The 23,363-nt window shown below is 37.2% G+C and overlaps 1 protein-coding gene across 2 annotated transcripts in view; it reads left to right on the top strand.

Annotated features, from left to right (window-relative positions):
• The first annotated feature begins 967 nt into the window (after window positions 1–967).
• Window positions 968–23,363, top strand: part of LOC138693227 (zinc finger protein ZFP2-like) — a 57,566-nt gene continuing 35,170 nt past the window's right edge. The window contains exons 1-5 of one of the 2 annotated variants that reach the window (XM_069817022.1): window positions 968–1,074; window positions 3,564–3,701; window positions 9,616–9,753; window positions 14,143–14,225; window positions 17,294–20,905. In XM_069817022.1, the coding sequence (XP_069673123.1) occupies window positions 982–1,074; window positions 3,564–3,701; window positions 9,616–9,753; window positions 14,143–14,225; window positions 17,294–18,953 (2,112 nt within the window). In that variant the 5' untranslated portion in view covers window positions 968–981 and the 3' untranslated portion in view covers window positions 18,954–20,905. Of the gene's footprint in view, window positions 1,075–3,563; window positions 3,702–9,615; window positions 9,754–14,142; window positions 14,226–17,293; window positions 20,906–23,363 lie in introns of those variants that run through there. The other variant, XM_069817024.1, reaches the window with a different exon arrangement.

Raw genomic sequence — 23,363 nt, 5'->3', positions numbered from 1 at the left:
TTTTTACATAAGTTTTTTCATTATATTGTAATTGTTCTATTAATACAGTGTAATAGTTGACGCTGTTTCATAATGTTAAATTATAAGTAGGCTACATTGTTGTTAACATACAGCGGTCTTACGGACCCCACTGTACCAGTTATGTGATTTTTTGTTCTGTACCAGTTAAGGGTTATAGGCTGCGTTACGAGGCTTTTCGTACGAATTATGTCACTACTGAGTGTGTACATGCGTTCGTTGATATCAGGATTTAATAATAGATTTTTTGTAAGCTAAGTAGGCCTATGCCTGCTGTAACATCGATAGAATGAACGTGCGTATATATGGCCGTTCATGTCTGTACTACGGAGATGTGAAATTATTATTTCACATTTTAGTAAGGCCGTGTCTCAAAGCTCAAGTCCATACTACACACTAGTGACTAGCAACTAGGTGACTTGTAAACTGCACACTAGGGAGCTTGGAAATGTATGCTTGAAACATGGCCTTCTTTATAGGCTATTTTTAAAAAACCATGACATCACGGCGCAGCACTGGATTAAGAAGGCAGTGTCCTAACGCAGTTTCATTACGAATTATGTGGAAAAGAGGAGGGCTTAATATATTACAATAGTATTTAAAACATTGTACAGAAGGTACTAACAATGTCAGTGTTCAAAGTTAACGTGTTATTCTACATTATATTTACATTACTTCACTTCCAAAGCATTTTCAGATTTCATAACCCCAATTGCTGATGAGGTATCCATGTTTGTTTAGTGGACAAGTCAACAATCGAGCAAACATTTTCGTTTACTAGCTACTACGGACTTGATTGCTATGCACTATGTACCGGTACTTTTGATCATAACTTTTGATGTCAACAATCTAGTTCACTTCAGCTCAAAATGTAGCTTTGAGACACGGCCTAAGTATATCAAAGTAGCTTGACATACTGCATGTCAATTTTAATTTGTTATGATTTTTTTTTTTTCAGTTGTGATGGAAGTTATCAAGATGGAACGTGAGATCGACCCTCTGGCATTAGAAAGAAGTAATAACACAGATATAGAAGAGCAGAAACCTTTATCTGGGGTATGATATATTGAGAGTGATTATTAATTGCTATTAATTTTCTTAATATGGCATTTATAAAAATATAGCTTATCGTGTGGCGGAAAAAGGATTCTAGAATGACTCTGAGCGCGACAGCCCACACAGGGAGAAGGCCGATCAGCTGACTGCTGACCTCACGTGATGGTGCACTATCTTACAGTTATCATGATGTTCTGCCCTGCCGCGGTCCGCGGAACCAGATTTCGCCTCCTGTTGTAGTTGTTCAAACTCATCAGAATGCTGGTGGACTGCGGTATCATACAGTGGTTAAAGTTTCATGACAAAATTTCTACCTGATGAAGACTCATCGTCTATTCTGCCTGACACATCAGTTCCTAAACTGGAAGAATATATTGTTTGTGGTGGCCTGCTGTTAGTTTCATCAGCAAGGAGATGTTGCTGCTTAAAACGTAGCACTGATTTATTTCTTACCGTGTTCATAGCTTTGAGTTACAGATTAAATAGCCTCCATTCGAACTTGTCTTGCTCTAGTATTATACGAGGGGGATCCAGGAAATAACGACCGTTTTGTTGTAATAATTAAAAAAATATATATATTTATTTGAAAAAACAAAGTCTGTTACATAACTGAAGCTTCCTTTACTTCTCTACATAATCACCACCTACATTTTAACATTTGTCGTATCTGTTCACTAGCTTTAGAATTCCCGTGTTATACTCCTCTGCCGCCAATTCATTAAGCCAGGTGTTCACTGTCTTCTTCAACTCTTCATCACTTCCAAAACGCGTACCATCCAGAAAGTCTTTCAGCTTAGTGAAAAGGTGAAAATCGCTAGGAGCACGGTCTGGACTATAGGGCGGACGATCAAAGATTTCCCAACCGAATTGATCCAGCAATTCTCGAGTTGAAGCAGCAGTGTGCGGGCGGGCGTTGTCGTGAAGAAGCACAACTCCTCTTGAAAGCATTCCTCGCCTCTTGTTTTGGATGGCTCGCCGTAGTTTTCGTAAAGTCTCACAATAACGATTTGCATTGATCGTAGTGCCTTTTGGCATGAAATACAGCAAAAGAACACATTTGCGATCCCAAAAGACAGTAGCCATGACTTTTTGTGTTGAGAGAGTCTGTTTGAATTTTCTCGGTTCCTTGGGTGATGAGAGATGATGCCACTGACGTGATTGGTGCTTGGTCTCTGGGGTGTTGTGAGACACCAGGTGTCATCACCAGTCACAATTTGATCAAGAAAGGCTTCTCCATCTGTGTGATATCGCATCAAGAGTGTCAATGCTGAGGCCATTCTCTGAGTTTTGTGTTGGTCACTCAGGTGCCGTGGAACCCATCGTGCACAGATTTTGAGGTAGCTAAGATGTTGCGACACAATTTCACCAAGCAAAGAACGAGAAATGTCAGGAGAGGCAATATGCAATTCGTCGAGTGATGTGTGCCTGTCTTGCAAGATTCTTTCGTTCACTTTAGTCTACAGGTCTTCTGTGATGAGTGATGGGCGTCCAGGTCGAGTTTCATTGTGGACATTTGTTCGCCCATTGTTGAACATTTCGCACCATTTTCTCACATTTCTTTCATTCATTACAGTATCACCATACACTTCTTTCAATTGCCGGTAAATTTCTGCAGGTTTCAAATGTCGGGCATTCAAAAATCGAATCACACTCCTCACCTCACAGTCGGCGGGATTATCAATCACGTCGTTCATTTTGAAGTAACACAAAATGCACAATGGCGACTTGTTGCAACCAGTACTCACAACATTATGAGAATACATGTTAAGGAAGACAGTTGACCTTCAAACAAGGAAGGAGAGTCAGCTGCGTGGCGGGTATGCGCGAACGGTCGTTATTTCCTGGATCCCCCTCGTAATAAGAGATATGAGACTGCTCAGGTCAATATCTAAGAGAACAACTCTGCTATTTACTGCCAATGATTACTCTGAAATGGAACCTGTAATGCAGCAGCTCATTTTAAACCATGTTTCACATTTCTCGGCATACCTTTTCTGTAATAACCTAACAGTCATTCAGAAATGAAATATATTTATGTGGAAATAGAAAAAGAAAGTTAAGCATCTACTTGAACAAAACAATATCATATAAAGCTGCATTACGAGGTTTTTCTTACAAATTACGGTATGTCACTAGTGACTCTGGAGTTTGTGCACATGCGTTCATTGACATCAGGTTTTATAATAGAGTGAATAGATAGGGCGCGCTTCCGAACAGGGGCAGCGGCATTTCCTCTAAGGTTAGAGCCCAGTTTAGGTGTGTGTGTATTAATCGAAAAAATGTCATATAAACATGCGTCCTATTCTCAATATTTTCTAGCCCCTAATTTTCGATTAATACACACACACACCTAAACTGGGCTCTAACCTTCGAGGAAATACTGCTGACCCTGTTCGGAAGCGCGTCCGATAGATATTAAACAGCCACTGGTTTTTCGTGAACAACTACATATGATATAATTAATAATTATTATGTTTTGTGTGATGCAGGAAGGAAATGTATTAGCTCTACAAGTGACAGGAATAAAGAGAGAATGTTTGGACCGCAGCTATGATGTACAAACCGAGATGACATTTGATGAAACTCCTTTGCGAGTTGACTTTCCCGTCGTGAAGAGTGAAGTTGAGGTGAGTACAGTTTATGAAGTGAGTGGGACGGTAGTTCTTCCTCTCTAATGTACTGGCTGATATGACTCCTAGATTCAGGTGACCAGGGGATACGATTTTTGCACTCATACTGTCCATATCTTCACTCCTTATCTTTCTTGAAACTTTTCCATCCCAATTTTTCATAGAAACTGCAATGCTGAACGTTCACTAAATCATAATAGTACATTATGCAACGAGCCTATAATGAAGGTAATTAAGAAGCGAGTGTGGATATTTATGAAACGAGCGCAAGCTAGTTTCATAATTTTCATACGAGGTTCTTAATTACCATTATAGGCGATTTTCATACGACTTTTTATGCTCGACCATATTTCTAACTTAATATTATTAATTTTCTTTGTATCTGACCTTGACCAATGTCCCGTATGTTGTGAGATGTGCGGAACGCGAAAGTATTGATTTTTTCCGAGGAACAGATGTTCACATTGACCTTGCTAGGCCATAAGAACCTACAGAGATAACATTGAAATTAAATTAGACATTGAAAAACGAGATGACAAATTGAATTTATTTGAATATTTTTTACAATTAACGCTACTTATTATAGTAACAGAACATAACCTTCTGCGACAGTATTGGATTTCCAGCCTCCGTGACTTTTCGCTAATTCTCTTTCGATTGCATATCCGAGAATAATCGATACTTGCGGTTTTATAACGGTAGAAAGCTGACTTTTCATTGGCTGAACAGTTGTAACCTGAGTCGTCATTGGCTGAAAGACCTGACCTTTAATGAGTAGGTGTACTTTAATGACATGCAAAAAGGTGTGCTACCAGGTGTATAATTACTACATTTCGGCATGGTCGAGCATAAACATTTTGATGATTTCATCCTCCCTCATAATTTTTACCATATCTACCTTTAATACAGTATGGAATGGAGGTTGCTCTTAGTTAATCCCATGGTAGGTCGCCAAATTGGTGGTTTGTTTAAGAAATAACCTTAATTGTATCTGTTTTTCTTTTTATTTTTAAATTAGTTTCTTAACCAAACTCCGGATATTTCTTGGGACCAGTTGTTTGTAACTATGCATGAATGTCACAAATCACAGAGACTACTTGATAGCTTTTTTTCCATCCTCTTCCATTCTGCAGTAGCATTCTCACACTGGCTGTTACTTGGAGACAATTTATTAATAGTGTTCCCATCCAATACCTACAACAAACCAACGCACAGGATTATGAACAATAAAATCATTCTGGACAATGCTTTTCATACAAATTATTTCAATTCTGATTCTGGAGTGTGGTTACGTGCTTTCGTTGACATCAGGATTTGATAATAGTGTGAAGAATCATTAAAGGTTCGTTCCAACAAGCGATTCATGGATCAGCTGTTCATGTACGGTTCCTGTATCATCTTATATGCATGCAATAGTTGAGCATCTGCTATGGACGCTTTTGGAACACTTTCGCAGATCGTTATGTACTAAATCCAGAGATGCTATAACTGTGATCATCTTTGCTAAGAACGAGATGCTTAATTATTATCGTTTTGCAGCTAATTCTAATTGCAGAAAATAGAATTTCGATCATTTTTTATAAAAATATGACAAAAAATATGAAAGGCAAGAATTCCGATAATTCAATGTCGTATACTGGGGGATTCTCATCTAAAAATAGTTATTTTTTTTATTTTTAATTTATGTACGTTATTTATTATACTTTTAATCAAAGCTGCATGTTGAAATTGCAATTAACTATTTCAATAACCAAATAATTTCCATTCCTTTTCTTTTTTGGCGAAAATTTAAATTAAATCTCTAGTTTTATTATTCGTCTGCACTGTCACTTTTCATCTTAACCATGAGCAAATGTTGGGTAGTTTTCGGTGCTGGACCCGGGACTCATTTCACTGGCATTTTAACCTTCATCTCATTCAGACGCTAAATAACCTAAGATGTTGATAAAGCGTCGTAAAATAACCTACTAAAATAAAAAAAAAATAAAATCATCTTAACCTCATTGATGTGAACAGCGGCCATGTCCTTCTTCAATATCCAGGAGACGTTGGTGAGCTTATGCGCATGCGCGTCTCGCATACTCTTCTGTATATGCCTCAATCACTACTTCTGACCGTTCTGAACCCGTGCCAAAGTTTGTTGGAACCAAAGAGTTTGTAATATATAACTAGAGACCCCAATGGCGCTAGTGTAGCGTACAAATTTGAACCGGTGTTCGACCGTCATTAAAGAGAGTTGATGCTTCGCCGGGAGTGCAAGCAGTTCATGTTTATTTGAGGAGTATGAATAAATATAAGTACACTTGAAGGGAAGTTATAAAAAAATGGTGAAATACTGATCCGCAAATAATTGTTGTAACATAGCTTACTACTGTAGGATGCTCAGGAAAGCATGCATATCTTAATATTTGGAAAAATGTTCTAAATGCAGTTCCACCTTTCAATGTGTTTACAGAATGTCGGAACATTCCTTGGATAAAGTTTCTCCAGAAACACATTAATCAGGTTTATAGGGTTGATTTCAACACTGTATGTAAGGGTTAGGTGCCATCATATTACAGTGGATTATAATAGCAGACAGTATCTATATAAAACTGTTTTGTTTCAGACTAAATGATATCATGTAATTTCCGGTTGGTACTTCTAGTTTATTCGTGAAAATATAGCTGATGGCCACAAATTTACCACCACCACCACCGCTGCCGCCGCCACCACCACCACCATCACCACCACCGCCACCACTGCCACCACCACCACCACCGCCACCAGCACCGCCACCACCACCACCACCGCCACCGCCACCACCGCCACCACCACCACCACCGCCACCGCCACCACTACCTCCACCACCACCACCACCACCACCACCACCGCCACCAGCACCGCCACCACCACCACCACCGCCACCACCGCCACCACCACCACCACCACCACCGCCGCCGCCATCACCACCACCACCACCACCACCGCCACCACCACCACCACCACCACCACCACCACCGCCACCGCCACCACTACCTCCACCACCACCACCACCACCACCGCCACCAGCACCACCACCACCATCACCACCACCACCACCACCACCACCGCCGCCGCCATCACCACCACCACCACCACCACTGCCGCCACCACCACCACCACTTGCCTTGCCATCATTACTACTAGGCCTACTAATACCACTACTACTAGACCTACTATTACCATTACTACTAGGCCTACTAATACCACTACTACTAGGCCTACTATTACCATTACTACTAGGCCTATTTAATACCACTACTACTAGGCCTACTATTACCATTACTACTAGGCCTACTAATACCACTACTACTAGGCCTACTATTACTACTACTACTAGGCCTATTACCATTACTACTAGGCCTACTATTACCACTACTACTAGGCCTACTATTACCATTACTACTAGGCCTACTAATACCACTACTACTAGGCCTACTATTACCACTACTACTAGGCCTACTATTACCATTACTACTAGGCCTACTAATACCACTACTACTAGGCCTACTATTACCACTACTACTAGGCCTACTATTACCATTACTACTAGGCCTACTAATACCACTACTACTAGGCCTACTATTACCACTACTACTAGGCCTACTATTACCATTACCACTAGGCCTACTAATACCACTACTACTAGGCCTACTATTACCACTACTACTAGGCCTACTATTACCATTACTACTAGGCCTACTAATACCACTACTACTAGGCCTACTAATACCACTACTACTAGGCCTACTATTACTACTACTACTAGGCCTACTATTACCATTACTACTAGGCCTACTATTACCATTACTACTAGGCCTACTATTACCATTACTACTAGGCCTACTAATACCACTACTACTAGGCCTACTATTACCATTACTACTAGGCCTACTAATACCACTACTACTAGGCCTACTAATACCACTACTACTAGGCCTACTATTACCACTACTACTAGGCCTACTATTACCATTACTACTAGGCCTACTAATACCACTACTACTAGGCCTACTATTACCACTACTACTAGGCCTACTATTACCATTACTACTAGGCCTACTAATACCACTACTACTAGGCCTACTATTACTACTACTACTAGGCCTACTATTACCATTACTACTAGGCCTACTATTACCATTACTACTAGGCCTACTATTACCATTACTACTAGGCCTACTAATACCACTACTACTAGGCCTACTATCACCATTACTACTAGGCCTACTAATACCACTACTACTAGGCCTACTAATACCACTACTACTAGGCCTACTATTACTACTACTACTAGGCCTACTATTACCATTACTACTAGGCCTACTATTACCATTACTACTAGGCCTACTATTACCATTACTACTAGGCCTACTAATACCACTACTACTAGGCCTACTATTACCATTACTACTAGGCCTACTAATACCACTACTACTAGGCCTACTATTACCATTACTACTAGGCCTACTAATACCACTACTACTAGGGCTACTATTACTACTACTACTAGGCCTACTATTACCATTACTACTAGGCCTACTAATACCACTACTACTAGGCCTACTATTACCATTACTACTAGGCCTACTAATACCACTACTACTAGGCCTACTATTACTACTACTACTAGGCCTACTATTACCATTACTACTAGGCCTACTATTACCACTACTACTAGGCCTACTATTACCATTACTACTAGGCCTACTAATATCACTACTACTAGGCCTACTATTACCATTACTACTAGGCCTACTAATACCACTACTACTAGGCCTACTATTACCACTACTACTAGGCCTACTAATACCACTACTACTAGGCCTACTAATACCACTACTACTAGGCCTACTATTACTACTACTACTAGGCCTACTATTACCATTACTACTAGGCCTACTATTACCACTACTACTAGGCCTACTATTACCAATACTACTAGGCCTACTAATACCACTACTACTAGGCCTACTATTACCATTACTACTAGGCCTACTAATACCACTACTACTAGGCCTACTATTACCATTACTACTAGGCCTACTAATACCACTACTACTAGGCCTCTATTATATGACTACTACTAGGCCTATCAATACTACTGCATTAAAAAGCCTGTACTGATAGCTATACAATTAACATATTGTTTAAGATAAAAATTTATTCTAGTTATGTTTTAAATCAGGTTTCCCGAATTTTGATGATCTCATATTTCACCATTGAACATTTTCTAAGCACCATATACCCTCCTCTTCCTTTGCATGAAAAGACTAAAATATAGATTATTTTAAATATTACAGTAGATATCTATTATTATGGCCTTAAACAATACTGGTAATACTGACAATTCATGTTGGTATTGCCATTATTCATTATTTCACTTACTTATCCCGAGTATATATGGGTGATTGAATTTATTTTTTTATAATATCGCCAAAGATGAATCATATAATACTTCAATAAATACAGCGCTCCTCTGCCATTCATCTTTATTTCATCACGACCCATTCTTGGTAAAAGATGTTTAAAACAGTGTCTATCGACAGGCTACATCAATGTATTGTGGTACTGTTTTCGAATTTCGCGCCACAAACACTCCCTTTAATGGCGGATGCTAGCCGATTCAATTTGTGACATTTTTCTTGCCTGCCACTCACGGGTATGGGTCTCTAGTAAGTATTACAAACCCTTTGTTTGGAACGCCCGACTGCAGTACATCAGGACTGGTTCGGATTGTGTTGGAACGCTTTTTGTGTACTGCGTATGTTCACGATAATTACGGATGGTTCCTGACTGTCGTTGGAACAAACCTTAAGATTTGTCACAAGTGTTTCATGAACATCTGCATATGATATATTACATAATTATTACGATTTGTGTGTTGCAGGAAGAAAATGTATTAGACCTGCAAATGACTCAATTAAAGAGTGAATATGTGGACAAAAGCTGTGATCTGAAATCTGAGGTAACATTTGATGAAACTCCTGTGCCAATTGACTTTCCCATCGTGAAGAGTGAAATTGAGGTGAATGCAGTTTATACTGCTAATTAGTATTCTATTTTATCTGTTAATAGAGACTGATAAAAGTGAGGACAAGAATATATTTATGAGTAATACAATATATTTCTTTTGAAAATAATTTTATAGAAATGCAGCCCTCATCTACTAACGAACAAATTATATTTCTTAGATATCGAAGAATGTCAGAGCTGGAATATATTATGATTTTATAGCAGAGACATGAACACAATGAAATATTCCGCCTAACTTCTAATAAATTTAGTTGATTGTTCAATATCTTTGAACAATTTTTAAAGCGTAATACTTCAAGGAGTAGGGCTCTAACGCCATAGCACCAATTTGTTGCAGTTTCAAAATCATTTATATGCAGAATAATTAAAAGTATGGTGAACAGTATAAATGAAGTATTTACTCTTTAAGGAACTTGTACGATGACCCGAAGATGTAGATGAAATTGTTTGTAAATTTATTGAACTTGGTGGACTGCAGTAATTACATTTTTATCTTCAGAATCTTTCCTTATACTGTGTTTCAGGGCTATCTCTTTTATTTTTCATTTTGACATATCGAGTTATTATAGTGTAATAATAATTTTATAAATTCAGTGCATAGAAGAGGTTACCAAATCCAACAGAGACAATAATTTTGGATATATATACACTGGCTAGAAAAAAAAAGCGATACACTCAAATATTTTGTTGAAATGGAAAATAATGGTGTTTAAAATTATCCTAATAACGGTTATTGTATTACAGACGAGAAATAGGGTATTTAGATGACCACTATGTTTCAGTTGTATCGTTGGTAATGCAATTACAAAGATTATCAAAGACAGGCTTTTCAACACTAGGAATCTGAAATCGAAATTACCAATGTTTTGGTATGGTATCTTAGTCATTGTTGAAAATACTGATTGCTGTTGTTGAATTTATCACTGCTAATTTAATGTAAGTGATTTTTCCAATTTTTATGATTATTCACGGTTACAATGAATGCTTCATAGACAATGTAAATAACTATGTCATTAAGCAACACTGTCAGAAAAGTAGCTGTTGTCTTTCCCAACTGTTCCAGTCATTATCTCCATAATTAAGTGATCACGACCATAAGTCTATATAAAAATGTGTTTCATTTTTAGTATAGAATACTCTGCACTACTTTATAGTACACAATTACGACTCATTCTGTATATATACATAACTCTGAAGATGTCTTTGTGAACTGTGAAGTTCATGCGTATTTATCATGAACTAACTGGTCGCTTAGAGGGATCGAGAAATAAGTGATAATTTCAAGTGTAAATAATGGTTTATTAACATAACTTTTAACATAACTTGATTTAAAAGTCTCCGAGTTTCGGAGAATGCTGAATGCAATTCGATGTGTGCGCCTTGAGTTACTCTGCAGACATCTGAACAGTATTCAACTTCTCGCCAATTGTTCTGTGCCATTTGTGGAGTCACTAGCGCAGCTGCATTTGTGATGCGTTGTCTCAGTTCCTCCAAAGTGTTAGCTCTGCCTCTTTGGTACTCAACATCCTTCACAAACCTCAGAAAAAAGGTCCAAGGGGATCAGGTTGGGTGACCTGATTGGCCAGGCAATGGCTCCTCGTCTTCCGATCCACCTGCTGGTGTACTACGAACTCTGCGTTGTACTAGCATAACAGATTTTTCTTCTGCTAGCCATAGCACGCACTGAACTTTCTGTTGTGGTGTCCACATGTTGACCATGGCGTGTTCTCCTACAGAATGACGCCAGGCTTGTTTTAAGACAAACAAACCAAAGTTACGCATGCAGCTGTTTTCAGACTTTGTTGCGTAAACTTGGACAGTTTCTCTATTTTGTCAGATGTAAATCTCAACAATATCTTTATCTGGTTTTAAGTGGTAAGCATTTATTTCTCGATCCATCTAAGCAGGACATGGTTTATATGTGTCACATACTTTTTGAATGAGGTCACACTACTAACTGCTAAAAGTAGTATAGAATTTTTAGGAGTGTACAGTTTTGTTTATGAAACAGAATTTTCCACATTGCTAATTGCTAATTTTTACACTCCTAATCAGTAGCTGCTAATAGTAGTACTTTTATGAAAAGGCCTTAGGGTACGATTTTTGCTCTTATACTGTCCATTTCTTCATCCTGTAGTCCTTCGTGAATTTTCTCCACCCAATTTTGCTGGTAGAGTCTGCGATGCTGAACCACTAAATTATACCCATTTTGAATTTTTAACCACCACTGATAATTTTTACCAGGCTTACTTCTAATTTAATGGTTAGCCCAGTATAGAGGGGGACAATCTCAATTACTCTGGGGCTAGCTGAGTAAACTTTTATTTTATGTCTGGTGTAGGAAATACAGTTAATTAGATTTCATGTAATATTTCTTTTTAAATACCTTCGATAGCTAAGCTCCACATGATTGCTATGTATTTCTTGCGACCAGTTAGTTCACGATAAATACGCATGAACTTCACAGTTCACAAAGACATCTTCAGAGTTATGTTGCTTTCATCTGCCATTCTACAGTAGCAACCTCACACTGACTGTTACAAGGGGAGGACCATTAATCATGTCATCTAGTCTAAACTCCTGCAGTAAACCAATAAACTGGATTGCGAACAATAATATCAAACCAGACTTTGAAAAAATAAAAATATAAGAGGCTGTAAGTAAAATAACTGTGCATAATACTGGGCGAGAGTGCCCCCCTGAATATTCACACGTGAGATAATTTCGTCCGTTTTTGTTTACATTAACCCAGGGTTTGCAAATTCGTTTACAGTTTTAGGAACCTTCATTTGCTTAGCTTAGTTGTATGCTTGCTGTAAGTCCAGAAATATCTGAACTAGCTCCAAACTTCCCTACGAAAAATTTTGCATTACCAATTTTACTGTAATAGTTCGATCAATTAATTGTCAACTAGATCTTCCTGAATCCTACTAATCTATGACCATTTGAGAATAATATTCTAGTCTCATTCTTATTAACTCTTCGAATTGACTTATTGTTTATGCAGTTTTTATTATAAATGGTATGATTCTTACAAAGTGTCATGTTTTATCTTTGTATTTTTTTAATTCTTTCGCACTTCTCACCGACATTGTTTGAACTTTTCACTGGATGAAGTGGGATTTGAAATCAAGTCTACAGCATCTATATATATATATATATATATATATATATATATATATATATATATATATATATATGTATGTATAATTTGAACTGGTAATGGAAATTACGGGACAACGCTGAACGGATTTTAATAAATGATCCCTCATTTTGAAGCTTGGAACCCAAAGTTTTTCAGAAAAATTGTATTTTACAGTGCAATGTCAGTTTTCCTACATAATTTTCCTATTTTCCAAAATCCATCTTTCGTCAGTTTTGAGAACTAATTACATTTCAAAATAAAACAAAATACACGCTACAATAAACAATAGGCTATTACAAGAAGGCCATGACCTGCAGGATTGCTGACATATTTAGAGCTCAAATTCAATTGGTTATTAAAAGCTTCAAGACTTATTAAAAATGATTTACAGGTCTGATTCTGTGGTGCGTAATTTTCTGAGTACAGCTGTGTATTGGATATTAAAATCTACAAAACCTGACGTGGTTTGATGACATTATTATCACTAGAAATTAATTATTATAGTTAATGCCATGATGTTAATATATAAACTACAAAATTTGCGTAAGATGATAATATTGTTATTAAAATCAAATATTTTATAGTTATTAATCAAATGGGGTTAGGTCTTTTTCATATAGTTAATGGCGGTGTGGTGTAGATTCAGTATTGGCTCGAGGGAACGCAAAAATTACAATTCCTAAGGAAAGACGATATTACTTACCGGTACTGATAAAATAAGAGGCCTAGAAAATTTTGTAGTCTCCCGATCATTTCAGCAAGATCTCTTAGCAGGATAAAATGATTTTACCCTCTACATTTCAAGCTCTACATGCAGCAGCAATGTTTATTGTACGAAAGCTTAGCAAACTTGACTCCCTTTAACTTTCACCTACAATCCACAATGACCTGAAATAGCTATTGCTTTACTCCCACATGAAAAACCCACTGATCGTCCTGACATTTTTACTTGCGTTCGAGTTGAAACTCAAAACCTGAAGATGGATAGGTTCAAGAAAAAGTATTTGACATAAAAAAACCATTCAGTGGGAGTATGTTTCATTATTATGGAAGCAAATAACTTTCAAAATGTCTGGTATTTTTCATTGCAAATAAATCTGAAAAATTTTTATTTGAACGTCTAAAGAACTTAGTTTGCAGCATTTGCTGCACAAGCTACTAGTACAGTATAAACTGCGGTGCATGATTCTTGAACTATTGTTGTCGTATAATTTTGTTTTACGAAATATTTTGCAGGAGGAGGCACGTGAGTTAAATAAAGTGAAGGAGGAAGTCAAACTGGAAGTAACTGAAGATGAGGATGAAGTCTTTACAGAGAGGTGAGTGAAGTGTGTGAGCCTTTACTACATTGTTGGTTTCACTGCTGTATTTAAATAATAATGACAGAGAATAGAAATTTGTAATTAGTTCCAACATGATTGTTGTTCAAATGAAGGACTCAATATTCTGATCTGAATTGTCATGTCTATCTATATCTGCCTGTGTGTCTCTATTTGTTTGTCTTTCTGTATGTCTCGGTCACTCTCTGTCTCTCTTTGTGTGTTTATCTGTCTCCTTTTTCTGTCCGTTCCATAGAGTAAGTATATAGATGAAGTGCTCTTAGTGTACTGCGCAGGGTATCAACATTGAAAATATAAGTCACGTGACTTTGGTATACTGCAGACGATTCTGTAGCGTTTTTATACGTGTGTTCTTGCTTCTGATTCATTGATGAAATGTATTCAAAATAAGATAAGTTATATACCGATTATAGCCACAGTGATGGCGAACTACTGCTGTTGCTTTGGATGCAAAGAAAAATACCTGATAGGAAGAAACATATTGTTTCATTCTTAAGTATCGCACAGACATAACCTCACTTCTAAATTTCATATTGAAGACTTAAGGTCTGCGCACATTGACGCGGGAGCAGTAGCGAATGCGAAATCGACGCGAATTATTGTGAGTACAGCAGGATATGAATCCATTCACACCGCAGTGACACAATCCCGGCTAGGTGGCGGGACTGCAGCGTGCTACTTGCAGTTCGCTGCAAGCAGCGTTTTCCTGCGTCCCGCATTCATTTTACCAATGGCGACTGAACAGTTAATAGAGTGCGTTAGGAGCGTTGCTTTCCAGAATCCGTATCCACGGGCTCTGTGCTTACGAGATGTGCGTCTTGGAGCGTTATTACAATTTCTGCCACTAGGTTCGCCTCGCAATGATGAAATAGTTCCATTACTAAACACTGTGTATCGTGAAAATTCTTTAGTTACTTTTGCATTACTCATGGAGTGCGAAGATTATAAACATGCCAAGCATATTTCAGTTTTATTTGAGAGTTATTGATGACTTGTTAAATAATAATATACAGATTTTCAGTCTGATGTAATTAAATTTACAATTTTGTTTCTCCTAAGTCTGGATTTGTTAAATTAAAAATACCTGAAAGGAAGAAACATATTGTTTCATTCTTAAGTATCGCACAGACATAACCTCACTTCTAAATTTCATATTGAAGACTTAAGGTCTTCAATTACGTGTTTTTCCTTCAGATTTCGTTCTCTCTAATTCGTTTTAATTGTGAAAGTGAACTACCAGTGTCTTCTACTTTCAGACATTATTATTATTATTATTATTATTATTATTATTATTATTATTATTATTATTATTATTATTATAGGCTACTGTAGTTATTGATGCAATAATAATACTAATGATTTACGTAAAATGTTATTCAAGCAAGGAAAAACAAGAATTGATATTGCAAAAAAAAAACTATTTGGAATATGTATGATAAGAACTTTCTTGTGTTAAATTTTAAAGTACCTTGTTAACATGTTTCGACCTATTTTCGGTCATCTTCGGAACTGGTCGTTGTTGGTCTTGGTGGCTCTTGTTTCCTGTGTGGGTGCGTTCGTAGTGTAGAGTCAAAGAGTATATGTGTTTTGAAATTGAGTTGTGTGTTGAGACATATGCTAATGTTGTGCATAGTGAAGCCATGAAACAATGTAACTTGTGAGAGTTTGCAGAATGTTGATACCTGCCCTCGCTACAGGCATGAGTGATCCAAAATTGTGCATGTGATGTGGCCTCTTAGAATTATCTTGGCACAACTCTATCATGTGCTGCCACTCGATTGATTTGCAAATACGATTTCGGAATAAGCTTCGAGGAAACCACATTGAGGAATTTTGATGTGAGTTGGAATTATTGTCGGAATTTGGCTTGAAAAGAAAATGATTGCATGCACTTCATTAATTACTTTTCATATTATAGATCCATATTCTAAACAAAAATAAATCATTGACACAAATACAAATGCGGTAGCCACATCTTATAACTCAAATGCGTCAGTAGTAGACTACTGTTATGATATTGATGTATTGTTAGAATTTAACACTGTTTACGGTCCACCGCTGTGAAGAAACAGCGCATATGACTACGAAACTAGTGCACCGGGATTCAAGTCCTGGTTGAGACAATTATCTGTACATCTTGATTACACAACTTTTTACACTGTATCTCTTCGGAATATGTATGGTAAGACTTTCCTGTGTTAAATTTCATTCTACAAAAACACCTCAACACACAAACAACACAAGCAAACAAATACAATCACACAGGCGTGTACAAACTCAAATGTAACACCTGCAACAACTTCTACATAGGACAGACAGGCAGATCGTTTCAAACACGTTACAAAGAACACATCATAGCCATAACAAAATTACAAAACACCGCCACATATGCAGAACACATCAAAAATGCTAACCACACCCACAAGAGACATCAACACAGACATGGAAATACTACACATCCAACCAAAAAGCCAGAAACTAAACACACTAGAACAATATGAAATATACAAACACACGAAAACACACCCCAACGAAATTCTCAACTTCAAAACACATACACTCTTTGACTCTACACTATACCACAGGAACACACCCTCACAGGAAACAGAACAAGTGGCGCCAAGACCAAGAACGACCAGTTCTGAAGATGACCCTTAAATAGGTCGAAACATGTAAACGAGGTACGTTGAAATTTAACACAGGAAAGTCTTACCATACATATGCCGAAAACAATTATCTGGTTGAGGTTTTTCCGGGCTTTACGTGATTACATTAAGGGCAAATGCTGGCTAACATTCGGCGCCGAACTCTGGACTCATCTTGCTAGATCAACTTTATCTCACTCAGAAGCTAGGTAACCATAACAGTTAATAAAGCGTCGTAAAATAATTAACTAAACAACTATAAATTGTATACTTTCAAATATTTTTCGGCATTACTTTCTCATTACTAAGTATAATATATTTGTATTGGATGTAGTCTTGTTATTCGTGCTTTATTCTGCTTTAACCTTTATTGCTCGAACTAAGAGCACATTTTCTTCACAGCATTGGAGAGCCAGCTTCCAGCGACAGTATTACAGAAGATGAATGCGTGAATATAGGTGAGAAGACATTCAGATGTGATGTTTGCGAAAAGTGGTTTCTGGACTCTGCAAGCCTCAAAAGCCATGCTCTTTCACACACGCTCAAGAGCCCATTCACTTGCAATGTTTGTGGAAAGGATTGTTTGCAGTTGGACCATCTCAAAAGACACGCCTGCATTGACACGGGGGAGAAGTCATTGTGTAGTCATTTATGTGGAAAGAAATGTTCCAAATCGAATGATCTGAAAAGGCATGCACGTGTACACGCAGGCCAGAAGATATTCGCTTGTGATATATGTGGGAAGACATTTACGGAGTCGAGCAGTGTAAAAAAACATAAACGTATACACACAGGCGAGAAGGCATTTGATTGTGATACATGTGGAAAGAAATTTTCGGAATCTGGTAGTCTGAAAAGGCATTCACTCGTACACACAGGGGAGAAGGCATTCAATTGTGGTATATGTGGAAAGAAATTTTCGCAATCTGGTATTCTTAAAAGACATATACTCTTACACACAGGGGAGAAGGCATTCAGTTGTGATATATGTGGAAAGAAATTTACGGTACCTGGTAACCTAAAAAAGCATAATACATCTGTACACACAGGGAAGAAGGCATTTTGTTGTGATATATGTGGAAAGAAATTTTCGGAATCTGGTAATCTAAAAAAGCATGTACGCGTACACACAGGGGAGAAGGCATTTAGTTGTGATGTATGTGGAAAGAAATTTTCGCAATCTGGTAGTCTAAAAAGGCATGTTCTCGTACACACAGAAGAAAAGGCATTCAGTTGTGATATATGTGCAAAGAGATTTTCGCAATCTGGTAGTCTAAAAGAGCACGCACTTTTACATACAGAAGAGAAGGCATTCAGTTGTGATTTATGTGGAAAGAAATTTTCGCAATCTGGTACCCTGAGAAAGCATGCATTCATACACACAGGAGAGAAAGAATTCAGTTGTGATATATGTGGAAAGAAATTTTCACAATCTTGTACTCTAAAAAAGCATGCACTGGTACACACAAGCGAGAAGGCGTTCAGTTGTGATATATGCGGAAAGAAATTTTCAGGATCTGGTAGTCTAAAAAGTCATGGTGTCGTACACACAGGTGAGAAGGCATTCAGTTGTGATATATGCGGAAAGAAATTTTGGGGATCTGTTAGTCTAAAAAAGCATGCACTCTTACACACAGAGGAAAAGAAATTCAGTTGCGATATATGTGGAAAGAAATTTTCTGAATCTGGTAATCTAAAAAGGCATGCAACCGTACACACAAGGAAGAAGGTATTTTGTTGTGACATATGTGGGAAGAAATTTTCGAAATCTGATAGTCTAAAAAGGCATTCACTCTTACACACAGTGAAGAAGGAATTCAGTTGTGATATATGTGGAAGGAAATTTTCGAAATCTAGTAATCTAAAAAGGCATTCACTCTTACACACACAGGAGAAGGTATTCAGTTGTGATATATGTGGAAAGAAATTTTCTCAATCAGGTAATCTAAAAAGGCATTCACTCTTACACACACTGGAGAAGGAATTCAGTTGTGATATATGTGGAAAGAAATTTTCTCAATCAGGAAATCTAAAAAGACATTCACACTTACACATAGTGTAGAAGACATTCAGTTGTGATGTATGTGGAAAGAATTTTTGGAATCTTTTACTTAAAAAGTATACACTGGTACACAGGGGAAAAGATATTCAGTTGGGATATATGTGGAAAGAAATTGTCGCAATCTTGTACTCTAAAAAAGGTATACAGTGGTACACAGGGGAAAAGATATTCAGTTGGGATATATGTGGAAAGAAATTTTCGCAATCTTGTACTCTAAAAAGGTATACGCTGGTACACAGGGGAAAAGATATTCAGTTGGGATATATGTGGAAAGAAATTTTCGCAATCTTGTACTCTAAAAAAGGTATACACTGGTACACAGGGGAAAAGATATTCAGTTGGGATATATGTGGAAAGAAATTTTCGCAATCCTGTACTCTAAAAAAGGTATACAGTGGTACACACAGGGGAAAAGACATTCAATTGGGATATATGTATATAATATGGAAAGAATGTTCGGAATCGGATAATTTGAAAGGGTAAGGATGCGTATACATGTGACAAGCCATTCAGTTGTGATAAACGTGGAAATAATTTTTCGTAATATACAGTAGTAATGAGAAAAAGAATGAACGTGCACATACAGCCAGAGCTGATATAAAAAGTACCTACGTGGACAGCAAAAATATACCTATACTCTTTTTGCTTTTCAGGAGGCTTGCATTTAAAACTCTTGAGAATCTTTAAAAATACAAATGAAACGTTTCAAAGAGTGTAAAGTATATTTGGTTTTGCACAATGTAACTAATATTTAGTATTTACTGATATAGTTGATGTGCATCGTAAGTTGCATGTAATCTAGTTGCTATGGAAACAAAATAAATCTCAATGCTGAAATACTGACCAAAAGCACTAGTGCCGTAAGTGAATTCATCCCAAAGAATAGTATACGCCAATACATTCTTCTCATTAAATTCACAACTTTTTCGTTTAACCATTTACAGAATGTAGTATATACCAGGTCATATCTCTGTTTAGATCTGTTCGGTAATAACCGGGCACATCAGTAATCCAATCCTCTTCGATTTCTACATCATTGCACACGTCATCCATAATTTTGCATAATAATTAGAGAATAAATAACAAATTGAATTGCTTTTATGCCTTTCAAAATATGGCGACATGGACAACAATACAAACCAGTGGCGGTGCGTCAATAAGAGCACAAGAGCACGTGAACACCTTGTTTCCATTAATGCACGACTAGTTTTATTAGTTGATACCGTATTGACGTAGTAGGGATGTATAATATCAGAATCGAGTATTTTAAACTTCCCGCATCTTGCATAAACTTCTTATGTAAACTTGGCAACATCCGTTCACGTACAAGCCGTGCTCTTTTCGAGTTGGTTACAGGAATTTCATGCATGCGCGGGAGAAAATTGTCTTTAGCTAGCCGCTTATGACTCGTCAAGAGCACAAAGTGTTAAGTGAACATGATGAGTATCTATCCTACAGATGTCAGGTCCATCGATGCCTATCGTTCACGTGCTATATCTCGAGGATGTAGATGTCAGCATCTGACTGTAGGAACGTTTACTTACGTGTACAGTGCTGCTACGAGAGTGTAGTTTGTGAATTACTATACTTCAGTGTTAGCATAATAGCATGGTTTGGCTTTCAAACACGTGCTGGCTGACTGTGGCGGTGGTATGAATTTAAGTATCTGTATGGCAGTGTATAATATTTAAGAATAATATTTACTGGCATGTATTTATAGTAATCTATGTGAGTGGGATTACAGTACTGGTATAGGCTATAGTGTATCAGTGTGTTGTGAATCAAAATATATTACTGAACACACGCGTTTGTAAATAACGAGACCGTGGTATGTATTCATTTTTAACAAACGTAAACAATGAACTCTGTTCAAGTAATTTTGAACAGTAAAGAACTGGGTAAACTGGCTTACCAAGAAAAATTGGAAATAAAAAGACTGAGTTTCATTATTATTATTATTATTATTATTATTATTATTATTATTATTATTATATGTTGTTTTGAATTTATATACGGTTTTTTTTTCGATAGTCAAACATTGGAATCATGACAGTTCATATTAGACTAAACGTACGATTGCAAATTCTCTTCGATTTTGGAACCACAAAATTGTGAACACACATAATATTTTATCACGAGCCGCCACTGATACAAACGTATTGCCATAACAACAATATACGAGATTTATCTTCTAATCTCTATCATCATATAATTCAGTTGATATAAATAGTCGTGAAACGTGTAATATATTAGTTAAAATAAAAAATAATCCAGTTCATCCATCGTGTAAAAAATATGCAGTATGTAATACATTACATGTGTAAAGTGTATTACAGAACTCGGAAATTGAAAAGATTGGACCTATTCTCGTCTTTTCGAACTTTCCCTGGTTTCCGTAAATCTCACTTACCAACATTTATATTACAACATACTATATATACATCCTACATTACGCTTTTAAATATAAATTTCGAAATAGTGGATCATATAATTGAGACAAAAATTGTCCTGGTGTTAGGAGCCTCAAATTCTTATACAGGTGGAATGGACAGTCCAGGACGCTGGCATGTAAGGAGTAATTCATTTTTTATGACCACTGCACAGTGTGAAATGTTTAAATTGAGGTGAGAAATATAAGCCTACAACTATAAAAGGAGTTATATTTTTTTTCAACCTTCCTCTAAAGTTAGTTTACGCAGGAGTGCTGTTGGAATTAAACTTAACACATTTCATAGATTTACTGTAAAATGGGCTAATTTCTGCCACCTAGGCAAATTTCGGCCATTATGTTGTTCCAATCTGTTTTTGTTGTTGCCATCTAGTGAACTGATAGTTTAACTATTTTGAAAGTTGTAATGTTTACTGGATAGAAGTCTCTGGCATCCTCTTTCACTTACTTGCCTCCTCGCGCGAAAACTACAGTACAGTGGCAGCTGATTCCCAGTCAGTGCTGAATAACGTAGCGTGGAAGTATGAAAACAAACTACTGCACAGCTATATCTTGATTTTGAAAACCAGTATCTCATTCACTGAATTATTGGCTAAGTATCACTTAACATATATACATATAAAATATACTTACTTAATTACTTACAAATGGCTTTTAAGGAACCCGAAGGTTCATTGCCGCCCTCACATAAGCCCGCCAGCGGTCCCTATCCTGTACAAGATTAATCCAGTCTCTATCATCATACCCCACCTCCCTCAAATCCATTTTAATATTATCCTCCCATCTACGTCTCGGCCTCCCTAAAGGTCTTTTTCCCTCCGGTCTCCCAACTAACACTCTATATGCATTTCTGGATTCGCCCATACGTGCTACATGCCCTGCCCATCTCAAACGTCTGGATTTAATGTTCCTAATTATGTCAGGTGAAGAATACAATGCGTGCAGTTCTGTGTTGTGTAACTTTCTCCATTCTCCTGTAACTTCATCCCGCTTAGCCCCAAATATTTTCCTAAGCACCTTATTCTCAAACACCCTTAACCTATGTTCCTCTCTCAGAGTGAGAGTCCAAGTTTCACAACCATACAGAAGAACCGGTAATATAACTGTTTTATAAATTCTAACTTTCAGATTTTTGGACAGCAGACTGGATGATAAGAGCTTCTCAACCGAATAATAACACGCATTTCCCATATTTATTCTGCGTTTAATTTCCTCCCGAGTGTCATTTATATTTGTTACTGTTGCTCCAAGATATTTGAATTTTTCCACCTCTTCGAAGGATAAATCTCCAATTTTTATATTTCCATTTCGTACAATATTCTGGTCACGAGACATAATAATATACTTTGTCTTTTCGGGATTTACTTCCAAACCGATCGCTCTACTTGCTTCAAGTAAAATTTCCGTGTTTTCCCTAATCGTTTGGGTATTTTCTCCTAACATATTCACGTCATCCGCATAGACAAGAAGCTGATGTAACCCGTTCAATTCCAAACCCTGCCTGTTATCCTGAACTTTCCTAATGGCATATTCTAGCGCGAAGTTAAAAAGTAAAGGTGATAGTGCATCCCCCTGCTTTAGCCCGCAGTGAATTGGAAAAGCATCAGATAGAAACTGACCTACACGGATTCTGCTGTATGTTTCACTGAGACACATTTTAATTAATCGAACTAGTTTCTTGGGAATACCAAATTCAATAAGAATATCATAAAATATACTTACATAACAATTTGTGTTTAATGGAGGACGTGACTTTTCAGGGTAACTTCGGCCATGCCTAGAACACAAAAGAAAAAAGTTTGGAGGTCGCGCGTATTGCAATTATAACTCCGTATGGCTACAGAATGCTCTGGAAAAGATTCGGAAAGGCAAAATTTCAATACGCCAGGCCTCCGAAAAGTATGCTGTTCCAAGAACAACCCTCCAAAAAGAATGAAGGAGATTCATACAGGGAAAACCGG

This window comes from Periplaneta americana, chromosome 17, assembly GCF_040183065.1.
Source record: "Periplaneta americana isolate PAMFEO1 chromosome 17, P.americana_PAMFEO1_priV1, whole genome shotgun sequence".
NCBI lineage: Eukaryota > Metazoa > Arthropoda > Insecta > Blattodea > Blattidae > Periplaneta > Periplaneta americana.
The sequence above is the reverse complement of the archived record's forward strand: the minus strand, read 5'-3'. Positions and strand labels throughout refer to the sequence as shown.